This window comes from Pongo abelii, chromosome 4 (genome assembly GCF_028885655.2).
Source record: "Pongo abelii isolate AG06213 chromosome 4, NHGRI_mPonAbe1-v2.0_pri, whole genome shotgun sequence".
NCBI classification, from domain to species: domain Eukaryota; kingdom Metazoa; phylum Chordata; class Mammalia; order Primates; family Hominidae; genus Pongo; species Pongo abelii.
This window is the reverse complement of record NC_071989.2, coordinates 85,285,702-85,306,455: the sequence shown is the minus strand read 5'-3', so window position 1 is coordinate 85,306,455 and position 20,754 is coordinate 85,285,702. Positions and strand designations below refer to the sequence as shown.

General features: G+C 39.4%; 1 protein-coding gene across 2 annotated transcripts in view; it reads left to right on the top strand.

Annotated features, from left to right (window-relative positions):
* The first annotated feature begins 394 nt into the window (after positions 1-394).
* Positions 395-20,754, top strand: part of TBCA (tubulin folding cofactor A) — an 87,316-nt gene continuing 66,956 nt past the window's right edge. Inside the window, exon 1 of one of the 2 annotated variants that reach the window (XM_002815682.6) lies at positions 395-590. In XM_002815682.6, coding sequence (XP_002815728.2) covers positions 538-590 — 53 coding nt within the window. In that variant the 5' untranslated portion in view covers positions 395-537. The remainder of the gene's footprint in view (positions 591-20,754) is intronic. The other variant, XM_024247674.3, reaches the window with a different exon arrangement.

Here is a 20,754-nt window from a genome sequence, read left to right as displayed (position 1 = left end):
AAGGCACGTTATCTACAAACCTTCTTGCAGGGATTTGACGTAAAGGGCAAGGATTTTCTTGACTGCGTGCATGATGGCAGTTTATTTCACTACACATGCATCACTTTGCCTCATCTGACACCAGATAATGACATCGAAAATACCCTTAATACATTTTTTAGGTCGCTCCTTCCATTAAGCAGATAATCCCGCAAAGCAAAGTCCCAGAGAGACGTTAGTTTCCCCAAAGGCCCAGGCTGTGGAGACCGGGATAGTGCAACTTGCGCCTGAACTAAAAAGGGGGTCAGTCCGAGAGAGAGGAGGGTACATTTCACTACGGGTAAGGGGGCGCTCGAGTGGTAAAGGGACTGGCGGGCGCCGGGTACCGCCCTCTAGTAAACCCGCCCCGCGAGGCGTGGCGGGGACGCCAGGCCGCGCAGCCTGCGCATGCGCGCCGGCGACCACGCCTAAATAGCCACCGCCTCTGCGCGTCGTGTTACACGGTTACCCCGGCTCTCCGCCCCTCCTTCTCGCGGCGCTTGAGGCGCTTGAGGGACCATGGCCGATCCTCGCGTGAGACAGATCAAGATCAAGACCGGCGTGGTGAAGCGGTAAGGAGCCGGGAGCGGCGCCCTGCACCTCCTCTTCGTCGCCTCATGGCGGCCCGCGAGGCTGAGCGGAGCGCAGGCCCGAGGAGGCCCCAGGCGGGCTCCCAACTCCAGGCCGCATCCGGGGCTCCGCAGCTGGCTGAGACTGGCAGGGACCCAGCGGGTCGCGCTGACGCCCGAGCCCGCCGGCCTCGCACGCCGCTTCCCGTCCCTCTCCGCTCACTAGCCGCTCGGATTTACGGGGAGAGTCGGCGGTGGCCCGGTTTCTCGGCGCCCGCGGTGGGAAGGTGGTGGGCCGCGGCCTAGGGGGGCGGGAGGGCGGGCCGGGCCCTGATCCCGTGCCTCCTGTGTGCGCGCGCCGGCCTCTCCTTGCTGAACTTGACCCGGGGAGGCGGATCCCAGATGTGCTCTCAAATGGACTTGAAAGCAGGCTCTGAAGTTTAGGGGGACGCCGAGGATCTGGGCCTCGTCAAAAAAGAGACCGTAGTGGAGCCGTGTGACCTAACATGGCTGGCGTAACTGGCAGGCTTTGAGAACTGGGCCTGAACTTCTAGCACACTCAGCAAACTTATGTGGCCTCACTTTCTCCAGTCAGATTCCCCGAAGCTCGCCCCAGAGGCTGTGAGATGCTGTTTAAATAACTTGTGAACCATAAGTATCTGAGACAGGTCTTAATTTGGAATGTTTATTTTGCCAAGGACGTGCCCATGACACAGCCTCAGGAGGTCCTGATGACATGTGCCCAAGGCGGTTGGGGCACAGCTTGGTTTAATACGTTTTAGGGAGACCTCAGATATTAGTCAATGTGTAAGGTGTACCTTGGTTCCCTCCAGAAAGGCAGGACAACTAGAAGGATGGGGGGCATCCAGGTCATAGATAAGAGACAAATGGTTGCATTCTTTTGAGTCTTTGATCAGCTTTTCACTTAATACACAATTTACATGTGAGAGAGGGATAGAAGAATAGTCACTTATGCCTTAGTCGGCTAAATGAATCTGCGATTTTACATACACAGTAGGGCAGAGGAAGCAGTCAGTTACGCATTTGTCTCAGGTGGGTAGGGGGTGACTTTGAGTTCTGTCCTTTGTCCCATACCTGTGAAGATGAGCTGTCAATTTACATTGCCAGAGTGAAATACAACAGAACTGTTTTAGAGTGAAGATCTTGAGGCCCACAAGGAATTTCCTTGGGGGCAAATTGTCAGGGAGGTATGTAGCTTTTTTTTTTTTTTTTTTTTTAAATCTTTGGTAGCTATCTTATTCAGGAATAAAATGAGAGGCAGGTTTGCTTGATGCAATTCCCAGCTTGACTTTTCTTTTTGGCTTAGTGATTTTGGGGTCCTGAGATTTATTTTTCCTTTCACAAACTCATGGGTAGTGCAGTCCTGTAATTTGCTCAAATTCCTGTAAACCAAGAAAGTACCTGAGACAGGTCTCAATCAATTTAGAAGTTTATTTTGCCAAGGTTAAGGATGTGCCTGTGACAGCCCCAGGAGGTCCTGATGACATGCGCCCAAGGTGGTCAGGCTGCAGCTTGGTTTTATACATTTTAGGGAGACAGAAGACATCAATCAGTACATGTACGATGTACATTGGTTTGATCTGGAAAGGCAGGACAACCCAAAGGGGTCTGGGGACAGTTCCAAGTTATAGGAGGTTTTCCAATTGGCAGTTCGTTGAAAGAGTTTATCTTAAGACCTGGAATCAATACAAGGGAGTGTGTCTGGGTTAAAATAAAGGGGTTGTGGAGATCAAGGTTCTTATTTGGCAGATGAAGCCTCCAGGTAGCAGGCTTCAGAGAGAATAGATTGTAAATGTTTCTTATCAAACTTAAAAAGGTCCCAGACTCCTAGTTAATTTTCTAATGGATCAGGAAAAAGACCTGGACAGGGAAGAGGGTTCTCTACAGAATATAGATTTTCCCCATAAGAGACATCTTTGCAGGGCCAATTCAAAATATATAAAAGAAATATATTTTAGAGTAAAATGGTTTTATTTCTTTCAGATCCTGCTATCTGTCCTGTGATGTCATACTAGAGTAAGGCTGGAATTTGGTGTCTTATTGTTACAAAAAGCCTTAAGATCTGTTTTAATGTTAATGCTGCTCAATTGTTCCTGAGTTCCAAAGGGAGGGATGTATAATGAGACATGTCTGACACCCTCTTCCCATCATGGCCTGAATTACTTTAGAATGCCCTTAGTTGAGAGGAGGGGTCCATTCAGACGGTTTTGGAGCTTAGAATTTTGTTTTTAGTTTGCATTCCTGAGTGCTGGTAGACCCTTCAGTGTTCATTAGAACTTTATTGTTCAGACCCAAGAAGAGCAAACCTTTTGGTGAAGTATTACAAGAGAAAAGATAAACAGCCTTCTGAAGAAGCAAGTTATTTTGTTGTAGCAATGTCTACTAAAGAAACCAACTGGCTTCTTCCTGTTCGCCCGCCTTTCGTTTATTTATTGATATTTCCACCAGAGCAAGGACCAGGCAAAAGGGAGAATAAATTCACTTTTTAAGATAATGCTTCTGAGTTTTAGCACAGCATCCCACTGTGCTTCCCTGGAAGCTTTATTGCCAAGGCAATAAGGAGACCATGTGAGTAGGAGTTAAATGCGCAGCCATTTCTGAAGTGAGACTGCTTGGGTTCAGATCTTGATTCTACCCTTTATTGTATGTTGTGGAGTATATTACATTGTGCTGTGCTTCTTTTACCTTATTCGTAAAATAGAGCAAGTACCCAACTCAAGCAGTTGTTGCAAGAACTGCCTGCTATGCTGTTTAATACGGTATGTGGCAAATAGCAAGTGGGTAGTAAATGTTAATAATACTGTTTGGATTCCCATTTTACATATGAGAAACTGAGGTTTAATGAAGTTAAAAAAAGAAAAAAAAAACTTGTCTGAAGTCACACTACTAGTTAGTGGCAATGCAAGGAAAAGGACCAAGGTTTCAAATCTACAACTTTCTCCTTTAAGCTACAGTGCTCCCGTAAAGAGTATTTTTAAAATTTGTAATAGGAAGGGAATTGAGATGTATATTTGAAAATATAAATAATCCATCCTATCCCTCAGCTCAGAGTTCTTTTGTTCACTTTTACCAGACTTACTTGGGTTATGTCATTTTAGTCAGTATATTTGGCAGAACTATCAGGGTGTGTTGCAGAGTGCTGTAGAATGAGAGTCATGAGAAATGACTTCTAATGGTAGTTTCCCGTTCATTTACTTATATGACCTTGACATTTCTCATTCCAGTGATCTCTACTAGTTTATAAAATTACTTAGTTCAAGTAGTTATATGCTTACAATACATATTCTAGAGAAAATACTCATTGAGATTATTATAAACTAAGTTTTTGACTTTTCAGAAGTTCTCAATGCTTATGTAAACTGCTTAGAAATAAATTTATCATTTTATGAAACTTGGTGATAGTTTACTGTTATCTCAAGTTGCTTATAAATTAATGGAAGTGTCTCCCATACATTTTAAAATGACTTTTCTGTTGACGTTTTGGGGTATAGCTTCCCACTTATGTATTAAAATGCAATTAAAGAAAAACCCCTAAACTTTCTGTTTTAGCTGCTTGTTACTCACATTTTGCCTTGGTGTATCACCATCTAACTCCATAAATATTGTCCCCTATTGTCTCTTGTTATTTTTCACCTGAAAATTATTTTGCTATGACTCTTTCCATCTTCTACCTTAGTATCCTATTTTTGTTTTATTATTATTTATTTTTATTTTACTTTAAGTTCTGGGATACATGTGCTGAACATGCAGTTTTGTTATATAGGTATACATGTGCCATGGTGATATGCTGCACCTATCGACCCGTCATCTAGGTTTTAAACCCTGCAACCTATTTTTAAAAATCTATATTTTACCTCAGCAAAGAAAAAAATAGATGAGGCAGCAATGGCAGCATATTACTAATTGTTGGGGCTGAATGATCGTGGGGCTTTCATTTATTTTTCTGTACATAAGTTTAACATTTTTCATGATAAAAAGGGTCTAAAAGATATGCTTTTTTCCTCCTCTCCAAAATTAGTTTCAAAGATATCTTAATTCATGATTCGGACATGTTCTTGCTTTTGTGAAAGGGATTCTGTTCTTTTTTTTTTTTTTTTTTTTTTTTATCAATGGTTTAAAAACCTATCCTCGACAGTATTTTAAATCTGTTCTTGACACTCTTTTTCTGGTTAGATGTTCATTTTCCATAGCCTCATTTATCTTCGGAAGTCACAACCTTTATTTGGAAGAAGAGGTTTAAAGTCGTTATTCATACCCCAGATCCTTCCATTTTCTCTCTAGAAATTGAGAGCAACTAGAAATTATATTCTAGGTATTTGTCCTAGAGTTCAGTTTGGGTAGGCTATACTAGAAAGGGTAGATTAATTTAGTTTCTAATTAGACCTGCTGGAACACTTTAGGTGACTCAGAAGTTCCTGATAGTGGGTCTGAGGAAGAAATGTGGACAGGCAGGTTGAATGTTAGGGGAATATGGAAACAGGCAATAAGTAGATGATGGTATTTGGCGTGTAGGAGATCCAGCCATGCGTGGAAGACGGCCATTTCAGCATGTTGGCAAAATGGCAGAGGTGACCAAATGGATAGCAGCCCACATTAGAAAGTAGAAACAAGTTTCAGGGCCAGTATTTTTAGGCCCTGGGAAAATAGGCAGGAGGTTTACGGTGAGTGTCTTGTTCCTAGAGAAACTTCGTTACCTTGTACAGTAAAAGGCAAAGCATCTGATTTCTGGGAAGTGAGTTTCAAGAGAGAGAGGTTAGATTACTAGGAATAAAGAAAGAGTCTAGATACTAGGAATGGTTTAGAAGGTGAGAGTTGGACAGAATGAGGCTGAATTGGTGCTAAGCCTCTGACTCTGAGGGCTCCTTAAATATCTTCCAGCAACAAGATTTTAATAGTATTGTTGTTATTTTTAGTTGACACATACATATTTACAGGGTACCCTGTGATATTTTGTTACCTGTATGCTTTTTTTTTTTCCAAGGACTAATTCTTGCTGTGAAACTAGAGAAATGTATATAACAGAGGCTAGATGGGTTATTTTATTATTTTTATTTTTATTTTTTCCGAGTCAGAGTCTCGCTGTGTCACCCAGGCTGGAGTGGAGTGGTGTGATCTCGGCTCACTGCAGCTTCTGCCTCCTGGGTTCATCTCTGCCTCAGCCTCCTGAGTAGCTGGGATTACAGGTGCCCGCCACCATGGCTGGCTAATTTTTGTATTTTTTAGTAGAGACAGGGTTTCGCCATGTTAGCCAGGCTGATCTTGAACTCCTGACCTCAGGTGATCCGCCTGCCGTGGCCTCCCAAAGTGCTGGAATTATAGGCGTGAGCCACCATGCCTGGCCCTAGGTGGGTTATTATACTAAGTTTCTTTGAGCAGCAGCCTTTGTTCACATGTGACTCACTGGTAGTGGGTATTAGTTGGCAGGTTTGGGTGTAGCTGGCTCTTTGTTTTGTTTTTGTTTTTTTTTTTTTAAGATTTGGATCTATGTTTCCAGCAGATTGCTAGACCTATTGATATCTGTGACAGGGTCACAACTAATCTGGCAGCTCTAGCAGAGTTACCAAATAATACTCAGTTTTTTCCCCCAGCACAGAACTGTTGAACACTCTGTTTTTTTTTTGGAGCGGGGGAGGATATCTAGGTGGCATCAATTATCCCAGTTTGCCTGAGACTGAGGGGTTTCCCAGGATGTGGAACATTTCACTGCTAAAACTGGGAAAGTCCCAGGCAAACTAGAATGATTAGTCACCTCTTCTGTAACTAGCTAACATAGCTCTGTTTTATGTGTTCTGTGATTTATTTGGAGGCTATTTGCAGATAGTACAACTGTGAGTTGTATGTTGTACCTTAATTTAAAACTTAAGTACGTGGTGTAAATATGAATCCTTGACAGAGTAGCTTTTGTTCTGTATTTAAATTATTAATGATTTAGAAAATAATTTTCACTAAAGTAGGAGAAAATACAGAATTGATATTTTCTAAATGTGGTATTTCAGCTAAGTGACTTATATGCACCAAAAGTTTGCAAGTGAGATTTGTGTTTATAAAAAACGTTTGTGTTTTATTAGACTTGTGATAAATTCAGTAAATTCTTCTACAAGTAAAAAACACTCATAATCATTTAACATAAAAGGTTAATTTAAAGCCAGCTTTCAATAAAGCCTGTTAAACTAGCTCACTGGTGAGTGAATGAATTGACGAAAAATACTTTCTTAAATATATCTTTTTATAACCATTTTGGATTAGTAATGGCTTAAAATCCAATGTGAACAAAGAATGTTAGGGCATTGGAAATAGCACTGACATTGGCCCATAGTTTTCCTCTGATTAAATGAAAGTGACACCAGTAGATTAGAATGAGACTAGGACAATTCACACTGCAATTGTGTTAGTTTAACTTTAACAATCTTTTAACACTCTTGTTTAAATGTAGCTGACATACCATAATTACAAATCTACAGGCCTTGATTATAGAATTTTACATCATGAACCTGTGGGGAAATTGTATTGATTTTTTTTTTTTAATAAAGCAAGCATTGTTCCCAAACTGTGGCATCTTCCGAAGTTTGTTTGTATCTACATCCCATATACAACTGTGTATGGTGTATATGCTATGTATAGCAGGCATGAAGACAACATAAAAGGTATGTAAAATCTCTACACTCTTAGTTCAGTATATATTATACTGATATAAAAAGTGAGGAATGCAAATGACACATATACTTAAGTAGACATAAAGTTTCCCCCCATTAGCTTTAGCTGTTTATATACTTATATTTAAAGCAATGATGCATAGAAGTATGGTGGACAGTATCTGGGAGAGGTTAAGAACATAGTCCTGTAAATTATTCCTGTAAGATTTGCTAGCTTTGTTTTCTTTTATCCTCTTTTGCACTGTACCCCATTGCTAAGTTCAGCCAGATGGCTACCTTCCTACTTTGAAATTTAGCTAGTTCCTTTAGGAATTTGTGTAATGTATTCAGTTCTCCAAAGTGGTGGTCAGAGGCCATGTCAGAATGGATTGCAGGTGCTCAGCTCTTCACCACAGTCTGTTAACTACTTGGCAAGTAGTTACTCTTAGGAGCAATATAGTAGGCAACCAGATGTCTCTTCAAGCTGGAGAGGGAGAAGTCTAAGGCCACTCATCATCACAGTTTTCCCAACACAAGGTATTTTATTCTCCAGGTTGAATGTGGAGATGAAATATCTGTGGCCCTGTATGTGTATGGGTGTTTTGTTTTTTCATTGCATTTTTTTGTTTGGTTGGAAATTTTGAAAATCTGTAGTAAGCAAGGTTGGAAAATTTTATTAATAATGACAGTCTAAAACTCAAGATAGTAAATGCTTAGATGTATGATGTCTATTCCAGTATTCTACTTCCAGTAATACCTTTATAAAAGAATATAATAGTGTTCTATTGTGATGCTGTTGTGTCCAAATAGAACTGATTTTTTTCTTAGTAACTTGTCATAGGTCTAACTAATCTAAAGATCACTCATTTAGCAGCCTCACTCAGAACCTACGTCTTACTGTCTTTGAATCATCTGGTATGGTGTTGGCACATTATACTCAGTAAAAGTCTTTGCAATGAACAGATGAAGGAATGAAATCTTCCTTTATAAGGATTTTGAACCTGATCGGATAAGCAGTAGAGAGCCACTGAATCAATTACTATATTACAGCATAATAGTTACTATAGTTATTTATTCTTGCAGTGAGAGTTAAATAGATGGGCTCCCAGGCTCCACTTACTACACATTATTACATATGTGACCCTGGAAAGTTACTTAGCCTTTAAAAGCCCCAGTTTTCTTAGCTGGAACATGGGGTTAATGAAAGTACCTTTTTTTTTGTATTGTTAGGAGAATTAAATAAGGTAATCATGTAAAGCACTTAGCCCAAATTCCTGATATGTAGTAAATGTTCAATAAATGCTAACTGCTCTCATTATTATCATTAACACCTATCTTTGTTCATTTGTGCTGCTATAAAAAAATACCTGAGACTGGGTAATTTATAAATAAGAGAAATTTATTGCATATAGTTCCAGAGGCTGGGAAGTCCAAGATGAAGAGGCCAGCAAGTATCTGGCGAGGGCCTGGTCTCTTGCTTCCAGGATGGTGCGCTGAACACCGTGTCTTCACATGGCAGAAGAGCATTAAAGGGCCCAAGGCTGTGTGAAACCTCTTTTATAAGGGCCTTAATCCCATTCACAAGGGAGGAGACCTCATTACCTAATCACCTTCTAAAGGCCCCATCTCTTAATACTGTAGCATTGGAAATAAAGTTTCAGTGTGAATTTTGGAGGGATACAAACATTCAAACCATAGCAGCATCTTTATTGCTTTTCTGTAGATTATGAACAGTGTGGATGAGGACTTAAGGATGAATGGTTACTGATCCCCAGGAGAGACCCTGGAACTTGGCTTTGGTTTAAATTGTGATAAAAGCTTGTGTTTTAGTTGCTTGTTCTGTTCACTGATTGTCTGTGGAGGGAGAAAGGAAGAGTATGAACCTTGTGTTCTTGAGTAATTTCTAAGACTTTGTAATGATCATCTTTTTGTGATCATTGCTGAGGCAGTGATTCCCTACCCCCAAGCCCCAGCCAAAAAAAAAAAAAAAATCTTTGGTTTATATCAATTATCTTGTACTTTTAACGCTTAAAAAACAATGTATCTGTATCATTAGCACAATGTGGCAAGGCCAGTTTTGCTTTTTTATTGGACTGTCATTAAGTTTATTGTAGGGAAGAGTAGAAAAGTGAGTTTTGGAGAACCCTAATTTCAAAATCTGTAAATGATTCACACAATGATTACAAGACATTCTTACAATTCTAATGCTAGATTATAGTTATATCCAAATCCTTCTTAATGTTTTTTAACTGAGTTCTCTGTTGTTGTTGAGATCCTTTCACTTCCACAGGTAAGTTTCGGAGTTCTGTGTGTGTGTGCATGTGTGTATTCTAACTCGGTTTATTTGTCTATAAAGGATGTTGGAGCAAGCAGGCATCAGCTTTTTCATTAAATGTTCCTCAGCTTCTGAATAATACTAATGTCATGATTTTAATAAATCATTTGTTGCCTGAAATACATTTGTACTCTATGAAATTTTTGAAGACCTCCAAGTCTACTGAAGTGTATTTGAACTTACATTACTAGTATAGTATTATAATTTTGATTTCCAAATCTAGAATGTTAAGTTCTGAAGACACTGCACTATATCAAAGTATACAAAGATTTTCTTAAGGCCAAACAGTTCTTCACATCTTTTCAGGACCAAAGGGATGGTGTCTGATATATCATTGCTTTTCATAGAATTGTTTTTCAACAAATAGACACTTAATAGGTATTTGTCAATTGAGCTAAGGACTGGAGGAAACCAGAAAAGGGTTTATGAGGGGGAACACATCAAGAGACTGGAAATAAAAGTTTGCTTTATAAATAAAAGTGAGAGACTTAGAAATGGAGAAAGAAAAGAGAAACAACTGCTGTTAAGTAATAACCACCCTCAAATAGACATTTTTCAGGATAGTATTTTTATTTTATTAGAGATATAAAAGATATGAAAATATATTAAGGATTTGTTTAAAAGCAACAATTTTACATTTTTTAAACTAGGAAGAGGCTAGTCTATTGTGGAAAATTTAAAAATTATTACAGTTCTGTCAAAAAGTTTTTGTAGTTTACCTAGAATTAACTAGAATAGATTCTTTAATTCTAGTTTAATAGAGGGGTCTGTGTTTGTGTGTTTAACTGCCTGCTAAGTTAGACTAATCCACTCCAGGTTATTATTATTATTATTTTGCAACTTAAGAAAAATAGTAGGGACATAGGTATGTCAAAATCTCATGGGGAGTAGGTGGTATTTCAGGGAAACAAAAGAGCAAAGATTTGGTCCCAGTCCTTAAGGAATTTGTACATTGTTAAGTTATGCAGTATACATGTGTATGAGGATTTATTCCTAGAACTTCAAGTTTGAATGTATGAGTGTATTTTTTTATTCTCATTTTAATGGATATGTAGTTTAGTTTTCTTCTTTTGGCCCTAGTTTTTCACTTGTACAAATGGTGCTACAATGTACATTGTTATATATGGCCCCTAGAACACATATGTAATGGTTAGCATTATCTACTTCTCAAAGAGTAGACCCAGAATGGATTTCAGGTGTGTGGAAGTATATCTCTTCTCAGCTATAAGGATGGCCAGGTGTGGCCAAGAGCAGCCATGGGATACATGGGGGAAGAGTCATTCAGACAGAAGAAACAGCAAATTCAAAGACTTGAAAAAGGGAGTAAGATTGGCCTGTTTGAGGAGCAGCAACCAAGTGAAGGAGAGGAAAAGGGGTAGGAGATTCAGAAAAGTAGGAGGGAGAGGGTACAGATCTTAGAAGGACTTCATGTAGGGACTTGGGCTTCAGATGTCACCATCTCTGAGAGTTTCCTGGCTATGTCCAGTGTTAGTGCCCCATTTTCTATGTTCCCAGAGAACTTTGTAGTTTTCACTATGATAGTACTAAAAATACATTAAGCCATTTGTTTTATTTACTAGGCTGATGGCTTCCGAAGTATAGCTTCCAAAGTATGGTCTAGGAACCCCCTGGGGTCCCTAACTCCCATTCAGGAGTTCTGCAAAATAGAAATTATTTTTATAGTAACTAAGACATTTGCCTTTTTCACTTTCACTTGCTCACAATTGTACAGTGGAGTTTTTCAGGGGCTATGTGATGTTTGATACTGCAAAAGATTGAACAGGGTGCTAGCATGGTCATATTCTGGTGAGGGCTCTCTTTGGGTTGAGGACTGCTGTCTTCTCATTGTATCCTCGAGTGGTGGGAAGAGATCTGGAGAGCTCTCTGAGGTCTCTTTTACAAGGGCACTGATCTCATTCATGAGGGCTCCACCCTCTTGATTTCATTACCTCCCAAAGACGCCATCTCCTAATAGCGTTACATTAGACAACCCACAGTTTTTCCCTGGTAGAGAGGGGAGACTTTCAGCCCTACCTGTTTCCAGGACTGTGCACTTAGTTAAGGGTTTGTGGAGAGTGAGGGGAGGCCTATAGATAGTGGTTTGTATACTGGGTCCTGGAAATCCTCTTGGTGCTCTGTTTTTCAGGAGCTGAAGCCAAAGAATGCCAATAATAATACTTTTTGAGTGGTTCTTTTCATTATTGTTGATTAGACTTATGGTACCTTGAGTTCTTAAGTTTGGCATAGCATTTCTAAAGAAAGATTGAATTATTTGTTGATAATGTTGTTTTTAACCCAATACCATGTGGTTTATAATTGCCAATGCCATAGATTTAAAAACCTGGCAGATTATACCCCTCATCTTCTCTGCTTGTCCTCAGCACTACTACCACAATTAAAAAGTACTATTTTCTTAAAAAAGAAAATAAATAGACCTTAAAATTGATATTTTCATTTTCTACATATTAATCTTTTTAAACTATGCTAGCATTTTTAGTATTACATTAAGTAGAAGTAGCCTTGGGAGACAACTTTGTCTTTTATTTTTGTTTATAAATAGAATAATTCTAATACATTTCTTTTAAATGGGCAATATGGTATATAGTATTTGGTGATGACTGTCTTCATTGCAACATCTAGTGAACACTCTGGCTACTTCCACAGTAATTTTTCTTTTCATGATAACTACCTGTATTTTCCTTCCAGTATCTACTGTCCTTCCCCACATGCACATAGTCTGTGTTCTTTGAAGGAAAGTGCCTCACCTACAGCAGCTTTGGTGGGGGCCTATCAGACTTATTAAAGGCATTCAGTTTTCCTGGCCACAGAAACTGATTCTGCATGGTCATGTGATTTAGACTAATCTAAACAGGGTAAATTTCAGAACTCTTGCTTAGAATTCTGAGACAGAAGTATTAAACTTTCCCATGTAACTCTGATTGCGGCTGCAGTCTTCTTTTAGCACTAGAGCATCTGGCCTTGGGAGGTAGCTTGTATTATAAATAGCAGAGTGAAGAGACAAAAACAAAGTTCTTGATGGAAACATCTGTTGGATGGCTGGATCAGCCAGCCTTCAAGCAGGTCCTCCCTGCATTTTGGTTACACTAGCCAAAAAAAAAAAAAGTGATTAAATTCCCTAAATTTAAAACGTGTTACTTGCAGTAGAGATTGATTGAAATAATTACTCAAATTCCTAATTTATGTATACCTATGTATAACATAAAGAGTGATTTTTTCCTTACTAAACTGGCTAGGGATTTACTTCCTTCCCTCTTATCTCTTTTGCAAATTCTGCTGTTGCTTTAGGTTCAGCTTTAGCCTTTCAGTTTCCCTCCATTTCAGTGTCCTATTGAGGTCAGATCCTCTGTATTAGAAGTAGGAAAGAGAATCAAATGCTGTCTTTTCTTCAACCCTCCCCTCTTCTCTCAACTCTTTGCTGTTCTCTGATTAAGGAGAATAAAAGGGAGAAGAAGAAAAAGGGCAGATAAACCTATCTTGCCTTGGAATCCCAATCATTTATTCTCAAACTCTGACATTGCTTCTGTTCTAGTTTCTCATCTTAGCTCCTAGGAGGTAGAATAGTCTCCACTTCAATGGCAAGGACTGTAATGAATTAGAAGGCCTTCTTGGCATCTAAGTTGGAATTCTGAATTTTTACTTATTATGCATACTTATAAGTATATTGTATAAGTATACATACTTATACAAAGTATACATAGTATTCTGTGAATCATGTTTCATGCCCATTGAAATACATTAAATAGGCTTTTGTGGGATGCTTCTGAAGTTTAACACCAAGTGTAACATTTTTCCTATGGAAAATGCCTACTGAGATGCCTAAACACCTCACATTAATAGGTATCTTTGCAGTATAACCGAGTCTTTAATTGGAAAATGCTTGGATTATATTGTGTAATAACTTGGTTTTATGGTTACCTTAAATTTTTTATCTCTTGCTTTGATGCGTAAACCAAAAATAAAATTCAAAGGCCCCCCATAACCATCTGAATGGACTCCCTCCTCAGCCAGGGCACTCTAAAATTTAACCTGAAACATTGGTTCAGACCATTATGGGAAGCAAGAGTCAGACATACCTCATTATACCCCTCCAGCATTAACATCAACAGAGACCTTAAATCTGATAAGAAACAATTACAATCTATTTTCTCTGAAGTCTGCTACTTGGAAGCTTCATCTGCATGATAAAACCTTTATCTCCACAACTCCTTATCTTAACCCAGATGTTCCTTTCTACCGGATAATAACTCTTTCAACCAATTACCAATCAGAATATGTTTAAATCTACCTATGACCTGGAAGCGCCCCCACTCTTTGATTTGTCCCGCCCTTCCAGATCAAACCAATGCAAATCTTACATGTATTGACTGATATATTATTGTTACAGTAGGTAGCTATAGCCAGGCATGAGGTGGGCAGGAAAGGGTTTCCCACCTACCCACCCACCAGGAGTGTCAGGTGACCATCAGGTGATGGTTCGGCAGTTATCACACTGCCTCTCTAAAAATGATAATTGGCAGTTGGCGCCAGGGAGAAGCAGTTTCCTGATGGTCCCCAGTTGTCACACTAAAGTGATAATTGATCACAGACGGCAGGGAGCAGCAATTTCCCAAACAGATAAAAATACTTAAAATTGGCAATCAGTCTCCAGTAAAATGTTAGGAATTGAGTGAGTGAACCCGGGCATGTGCATTAAGAGAAAATGGCAGAGAATGACCTTCCGGGGGCATTCCACTGGAAAAAGGAAGAATGCCTCAGGCAGGCGTACATACAACTTCCTAAACACACTGTGCATGCTCACCTCCCAAGTGTAACGAGAGCACTACACATGCAGGCAGCCCACACTAAGGGAAGAGTCATGGGGAAAGGGACACAAGACCCTGGAAGTATGCCAGTAGCAGGACGAGCCGCGGACAAAACCTCTCAGCCACCGTGTTGTAGAAGGAAGGGCTTTATTCAGCTGGGAGCATCGGCAAGCTACTGTCTTAAAATCCGAGCTCTCCGAGTGAGCAATTCCTGTCCCTTTGAAGGGCTCACAACACTAAAGATTTCACATGAAAGGGTCGTGATTGATTAAGCAATCTAGGGGATATGTGACAGGGGTCAGAGTGAAACAGAACAGAACAGGGAGTTTCAAAATGTTCTTCTATACAATGCCTGGAATCTATGGATAACATCGGGTTCTAAGTCGTGAGTTGATTTTTAACTACTAGGTTTAGGCCAGGCAGGCCCAGGCCTGGTTTTGGGCCTGGTGCCAGGCTGCCTGTCTTTGATTTCACTTTCTTGTTTTTTTCTTAAAACAGGTACTGAGTATAAAACAATTTGAGAGGGTCTCTCTTCCCTCATGCCAACATATAAAACCCCAAATCAAAAGGTCAAACGCCACACTTGTACTTTAGGTTACCCTCTTAGGTCTCTTCCAAGTGTACTTTCCTTTTCTGCTCTAAAGCTTTTTAATAAACTTCTGACTCATTCTCTTTTTCTACCTTATGCCCCTCAGTCGAATTCTTTCTTCTGAGGAGGCAAGAATTGAGGTTGCTGCAGACCCGTACAGATTTGTCACCCCTAATGTATTTGATGCCATGAGACTCAGATACCTTCTACCCTTGACCTTATATCTCTCTAAAATATATAAAAGCAAACTGTACTCCAGCCACCTTGGGCACATGTCATCAGGACCTCCTGAGGCTGTGTCATGGGCACATCCTTAACCTAGGCAAAATAAACTTTCCAAATTGACTGAGACTGGTCTCAGATATTTTGAATTCATGTTTGGTAACCATGGGAGGGATTCTGAGTGGAGGTGGCTCTGACCTTTGACAAATCTATTGGTGCTTGGTACCAGCTTGGGTTATCTTTATGGCTCAAACCAATAGGACAATTGGCTGAGGCCTAGGAACCCCTGCCTCCAGAGAATCCCTGATGTCCCAAAATTTGGTTGAGATCTAAAGTTTTTTTTTGTTGTTGTTGTTGCCGTACAACTCCTTTTCTAGAATTTTACTTGCTTCCAACAAGGAAGGCAAGTTTTCCTGCTTCTATGATGATGGAAGGCAGGTAACTAACTCCTTTCTGAAGTTTCAACTCACTTCCAACAAAAAAGGCGAGCTTGAGTTTTTTTTCCTGACTCTAGGATGGTAGAGAGCAGTCTTTAGCTGGGGTCCCATTCCTAGGCAAGTAGCTGAATTGGGGTTTTTTTCTGGGCTAAAGTTAAGGTGAACAACCAGCTGGCCTTAATTTCTGCTTACCATTAGAGCACTCTGTAATCATATTGTTGGATTTGTTCTTCTTGTTGTTCTGGTCTTTGCCCCATCAGATTTGACCAACTCTACCTGACTTGGTCAAATCTGAATGAGAATTCCAAATTATGGGGAACAAAGCCTCTGAATTGGCTAAAATTCCTTACACTTGCAAAAAGAAAACCAGAATAAAACCAAGCACTTGGTTTCTGTATTTGTTTCCTGTCTTAAAAAAAATTGTTCTTTCATTACTTTTCTTACACTATTGCTCTTTACCCCTTTTGCCATCTTTGGTACCAAGAAAAGATCTAGAGAAGGCTTTTAATGACTCGAACTCTTAAAGAACTCACAACAAAGGTGCATTCACCTGTTTTTGGGGTGTTCTGTTTGTGGAGTTTCAAGGGTCATGGGCGGATTCTTCTTAGGTCTAAAGCTCTGCTTTCCCATATTGCATTACCTGATCTCTGGCTTTTGGAGGTTCCAGAGACTACCCTGTACTGTGAAAGGATTTGACCTTGGTGTGTGTAATGGTGGATGAGAACTACAAAGTTAAAGGTGGCCGAGGACAATTTATAGGAAGCAGTCCTAGCTGTTTTTTTTTTTTTTTCTCTTAGGAAGTTGTTCTTTAGGATCCTAATTCTAGTTCGGGCAAGATTCTTTAGAAGATTCTAAAGTCTTCTCCATTGCCTTTCCTCCAAAATTAATCTCCATTGGCTTGTCTGCACATCCACGTGAGAAACTGAAAAGTGATTTTCATACATAAATGAGAGATTGTGTTTCCTCAGCTCTGAAGATAAAGGTCATTGTGCTCCTCCCAACCAGAAGATGCCTCTGAGTGACCAGGAGCCCAGTGGGAGCGTCTGGGGGGTTGACCCCTTGTGACTTGTGCAGCAGGCCTACAGGGAACTCCCAACACAATTAGTTTAAAAAGGCTTGTCCAGGAAATGCATATGGGAGCTGCTCATGCTGCACTTTGAGCCCTCTGGAAGGTGCTAGACCTCTGGAGAGAAAAACTGAGACATGTAGGAGGGTGGAAATGACTCCATGGTGACACACTGTTGAGTCCTCCCCACAATCAGCACACTTGGACCCACTACACGAAATCCTAGGCCACTGTCTGGTTCCTCCTTTTAAAAAAATAATGTGACAAATCATCTAATAATGAGGAAAAACAAGGGGAACGACCCCCCTTGGGCAACCCATTTGTGTTTTTTGTTGTTGTTGTTGTTGTTGTTGTTGTTTTCGAGATAGAGTTTCGCTCTTGTTGCCCCAATTGGAATACAGTGGTGCAATCACCGCTCACCGCAACCTCCGCCTCCCAGGTTCAAGCTATCCTCCTGCCTCAGCCTCCCGAGTAGCTGGGATTACAGGCATGCGCCACTGCTCCTAGCTAATTTTGTATACTTAGTAGAGACAGGGTTTTTCCATGTTGGTCAGGCTAGTCTCAAATTCCGAACTTCAGGTGATCTGCCCTCTTTGGCTTCCCAAAGTGCTGGGATTATAGGCGTGAGCCCCGCGCCCGACCCCTATTTGGTTTTATGGTGCCTCTAGTTGCAAATGGTTATATAAATGGAAGAGCATGCCAGGTTTTCTAATACTCCAGCTAGTTACATATTAGGTCTGTTCTTGTGCACATTTTATTTGTTTATTATTATTTTAAATGTTTATTTATTTTTGAGATGGAGTCTCGCTCTGTGCCCAGGCTGGAGTGCAGTGTCACGATCTTGGCTCACTGCAACCTCCGCCTCCCAGGTTCAAGCAATTCTTCTGCCTCAGCCCTCCTGAGTAGCTGGGATTACAGGTGTGCGCCACCACACATGGCTAATTTTTATATTTTTATTAGAGACAGGGTTTCACCATGTTGGTCAGGCTGGTCTTGAGCTCCTGACCTTGTGATCCGCTCGCCTCGGCCTCCCAAAGTGCCAGGATTACAGGTGTGAGCCACCGTGCCTGGCCTCTTGTGCACATTTTAAACTGATGGGCAAATTACATCGAGGAAAAGTCAGATCCCAAAGGTTAACCTGTAACTATAAAATTCCTAAGTTTTCTGTCTCTCTGCTTTCTTTTCTGCCTGCTTTAAGTCTGCTGCTACTTTTCTACCAAGATAAAATCCACTATATGAATCCAACCATTTCTTTTTGTTATTGTTTTTGCAAACCAGTGAGTTTGTATTACTATCTCATGGCTAGAGTTCTGAAGTGAAAGCTGTAGAACTTTGTTTTTATGAGTATGTGTGTGTTTATGTATAGCTGCATGTATTTTGTTGTTTGTTTTTGGCTGCAAGGTACCAAATGTACCCAAAAGAGTACTCATAAATTAAATAATAATCCCAAATACTTTTCCAGTTCACATGACTGAAGTAAAATATTTAATAATCTAGCTTTTAAATTATTGGTAAAATAATATTAGAAATGTCTTAAGAATTGTCAGTATTTTTGTTTGCATTTATTGATGAAACAATTTCATTTTTATCCCTGCCAAATACTTTAAGGTTTAAAAAATAAACCCAGCCAAAACCAGAATGATCTTTGGTTGTGTAATTTTTAATAAGACATTAATATTGGTTTAATGAAAACAGCTAAATCTTGAATTACTGGTAAAATAACCATGTGTTTAATCTTAAGGTTCTTACTTAGGTAATCACCCAAAATTCACAGGATATAAAAATGGTTGACAGGGAAATAACTTTACATGATGACTGTCACAGTTTTCATAAATAATCTAGGTAAACTGTTAAAATAAGTAAATGTAGTGGAATAAATACTTGTAAACAAACTTGTCATAAATTAGAATCTAAAGTTATATTAAATATTTCATTAAATGTCTGGATATTTTTCAATTTAAAAAACACATTGTAGGAAAACATTCTAAAAAATATGTTCTCATTAAAAGGTAAATAATTTGTCTAATTCAAAGCTTATTTAAAGGTTATGCATAAAATAAGGTAAAAGGGACCAGGAAGTAAGAGAGATATAAAGAAAGTTATAGAAATAAATAGATATTTTTGGTAAGAAAGGTTAAAGAAAAGTAATTTTATGTGAGAGTCTTGTATGGTGAATTTTTGTCCTAAAATAAAATGACTGGGTTCTTCAAGAAAGAGAAATATTCAGGACAAGCCATAGAGTCCAGACATGCTGTGAATGGTCTAAGTTTTAATAAGGTTAGTAAAAAAGGAGTTTATACAAATATTATGTGACTGACTGGGGGCAGTGGCTCACACCTGTAATCCCAGCATTTTAGGAGGTCGAGGTAGGTAGATCACTTGAAGTCAGGAGTTCGAGACCAGCCTGGCCAACATGGTGAGACCCTGTCTCTACTAAAAATGCCATTAGTCAGGTGTGGTGGTGCATGCCTGTAGTCCCAGCTACTCGTGAGGCTGAAGCAGGAGAATCACTTGAACCCAGGAGGCAGAGGTTGCAGTAAACCAAGATGGCGCCACTGCACTCCAGCCTGGGCAACAGAGCGAGAATGAAAACAAACAAAAAATATTATGTGATTAATTGGCTATAATTAAACGAAACTATAATAGTTTTTATTAAAATTGAACTTTAATATTAAAAATACCCTAATACAAAACTAAAGAATTGGTTAAAACAAGATGTCATTAAAAATAATTAGTTACTCAAAGCAAGATGTTTTTAATTTTTAAATTCTATAATCTGTCTCATTTTGAAGTTATTCACAATGATATCTCAGAAGCTGTACCCTGCTGCCTCACCTCCTTCTCTCTTTTATGAAGGCCTGGGATGGTAACTCTCTGCTTCAGCTTTTGTTGTAACATTTTTTAAATTAATGGTTTAAAGTAAGGGAGAGAATGTTTTTAAAAACGCAAATGAAAAATGTTGGATCTGCTTTTGTCTGCATGTCTCTTATATCTGTATATGTGTCAGGAGAAAGTGATATTTCACTATTAAACTGTGTGAAAGAGCTCTAATCAATTGACATAAAGAAAAGTAAGGGCTGACCATTCTGATAGAAGCTAGCTCACATGCCATTTAATTCACATGACTTTGGTAATCTTTGGTAAGGTTAATTTGGTAAATTTGATCTCAAAATTGTCTTCAATAGTTTAAAATCTTAAGGTCATGTTTTGTTAAATTAAAACCTCATTTTTTTTTTTCTCCCCCACTGGGAATTTGCGTTCTTAGGAGTTAGATAGCAGGAGTGTAAAACATGTTTTTGGTGAAGTTTATGAAACAGAAGGATGTGGATTTTGCTAAAGAAAGTGTAATTTTTTTTTAAAGAGTTGCTTTAAAATAAAGAAAAAATTAGGCCAGGTGCGGTGGCTCACACCTGTAATCCCAGCACTTTGAGAGGCTGAGGTGGACAGACTAACTTGAAGTCGGTAGTTTGAGACTAGCCTGGCCAGCATGGTGAAACTCCGTCTCTATTAAAAATAAGCCGGAGATGGTGGCATGTGCCTGTAATCCCAGCTACTTTGGAGGCTGAGGCAGTAGGATCATTTGAACCTGGGAGGCGGAGGTTGCAGTGAGCTGAGATCAGATGAAACTAAATGGATAAAAAGAAAAAACTAAGCCAGGAAGGAAAATCGGAAGGAAGGAAGGAAAAAATTATACAGATAAAAGTAAATGGATAAAAAGAAAAAACTAAACAAAAGTTACCTCTGAGACATGTGGTTACAGAGAAAATAGTTAATGTGGGGGAAGGGTAAAACCAAGTAACTATTAAACCATATGGTATAATGTAAACAAATTGTTCCATTTTGTAGGCTGGTATCATCAGCTTCCTGAGAAACCTTTACTATAATGGATTGTAAAAATAACTACTTTAAGGACAAATTTCTTAATTTTAAATGCTGCAAAATGAAGGAGCTTTTTTGGGTTGATGCAGGACCCACAGCAATTAAACAATTGCTGATGAGTGTATGTGATCCAGATGCACAGGAGGTTATTCTTGCAACCAAC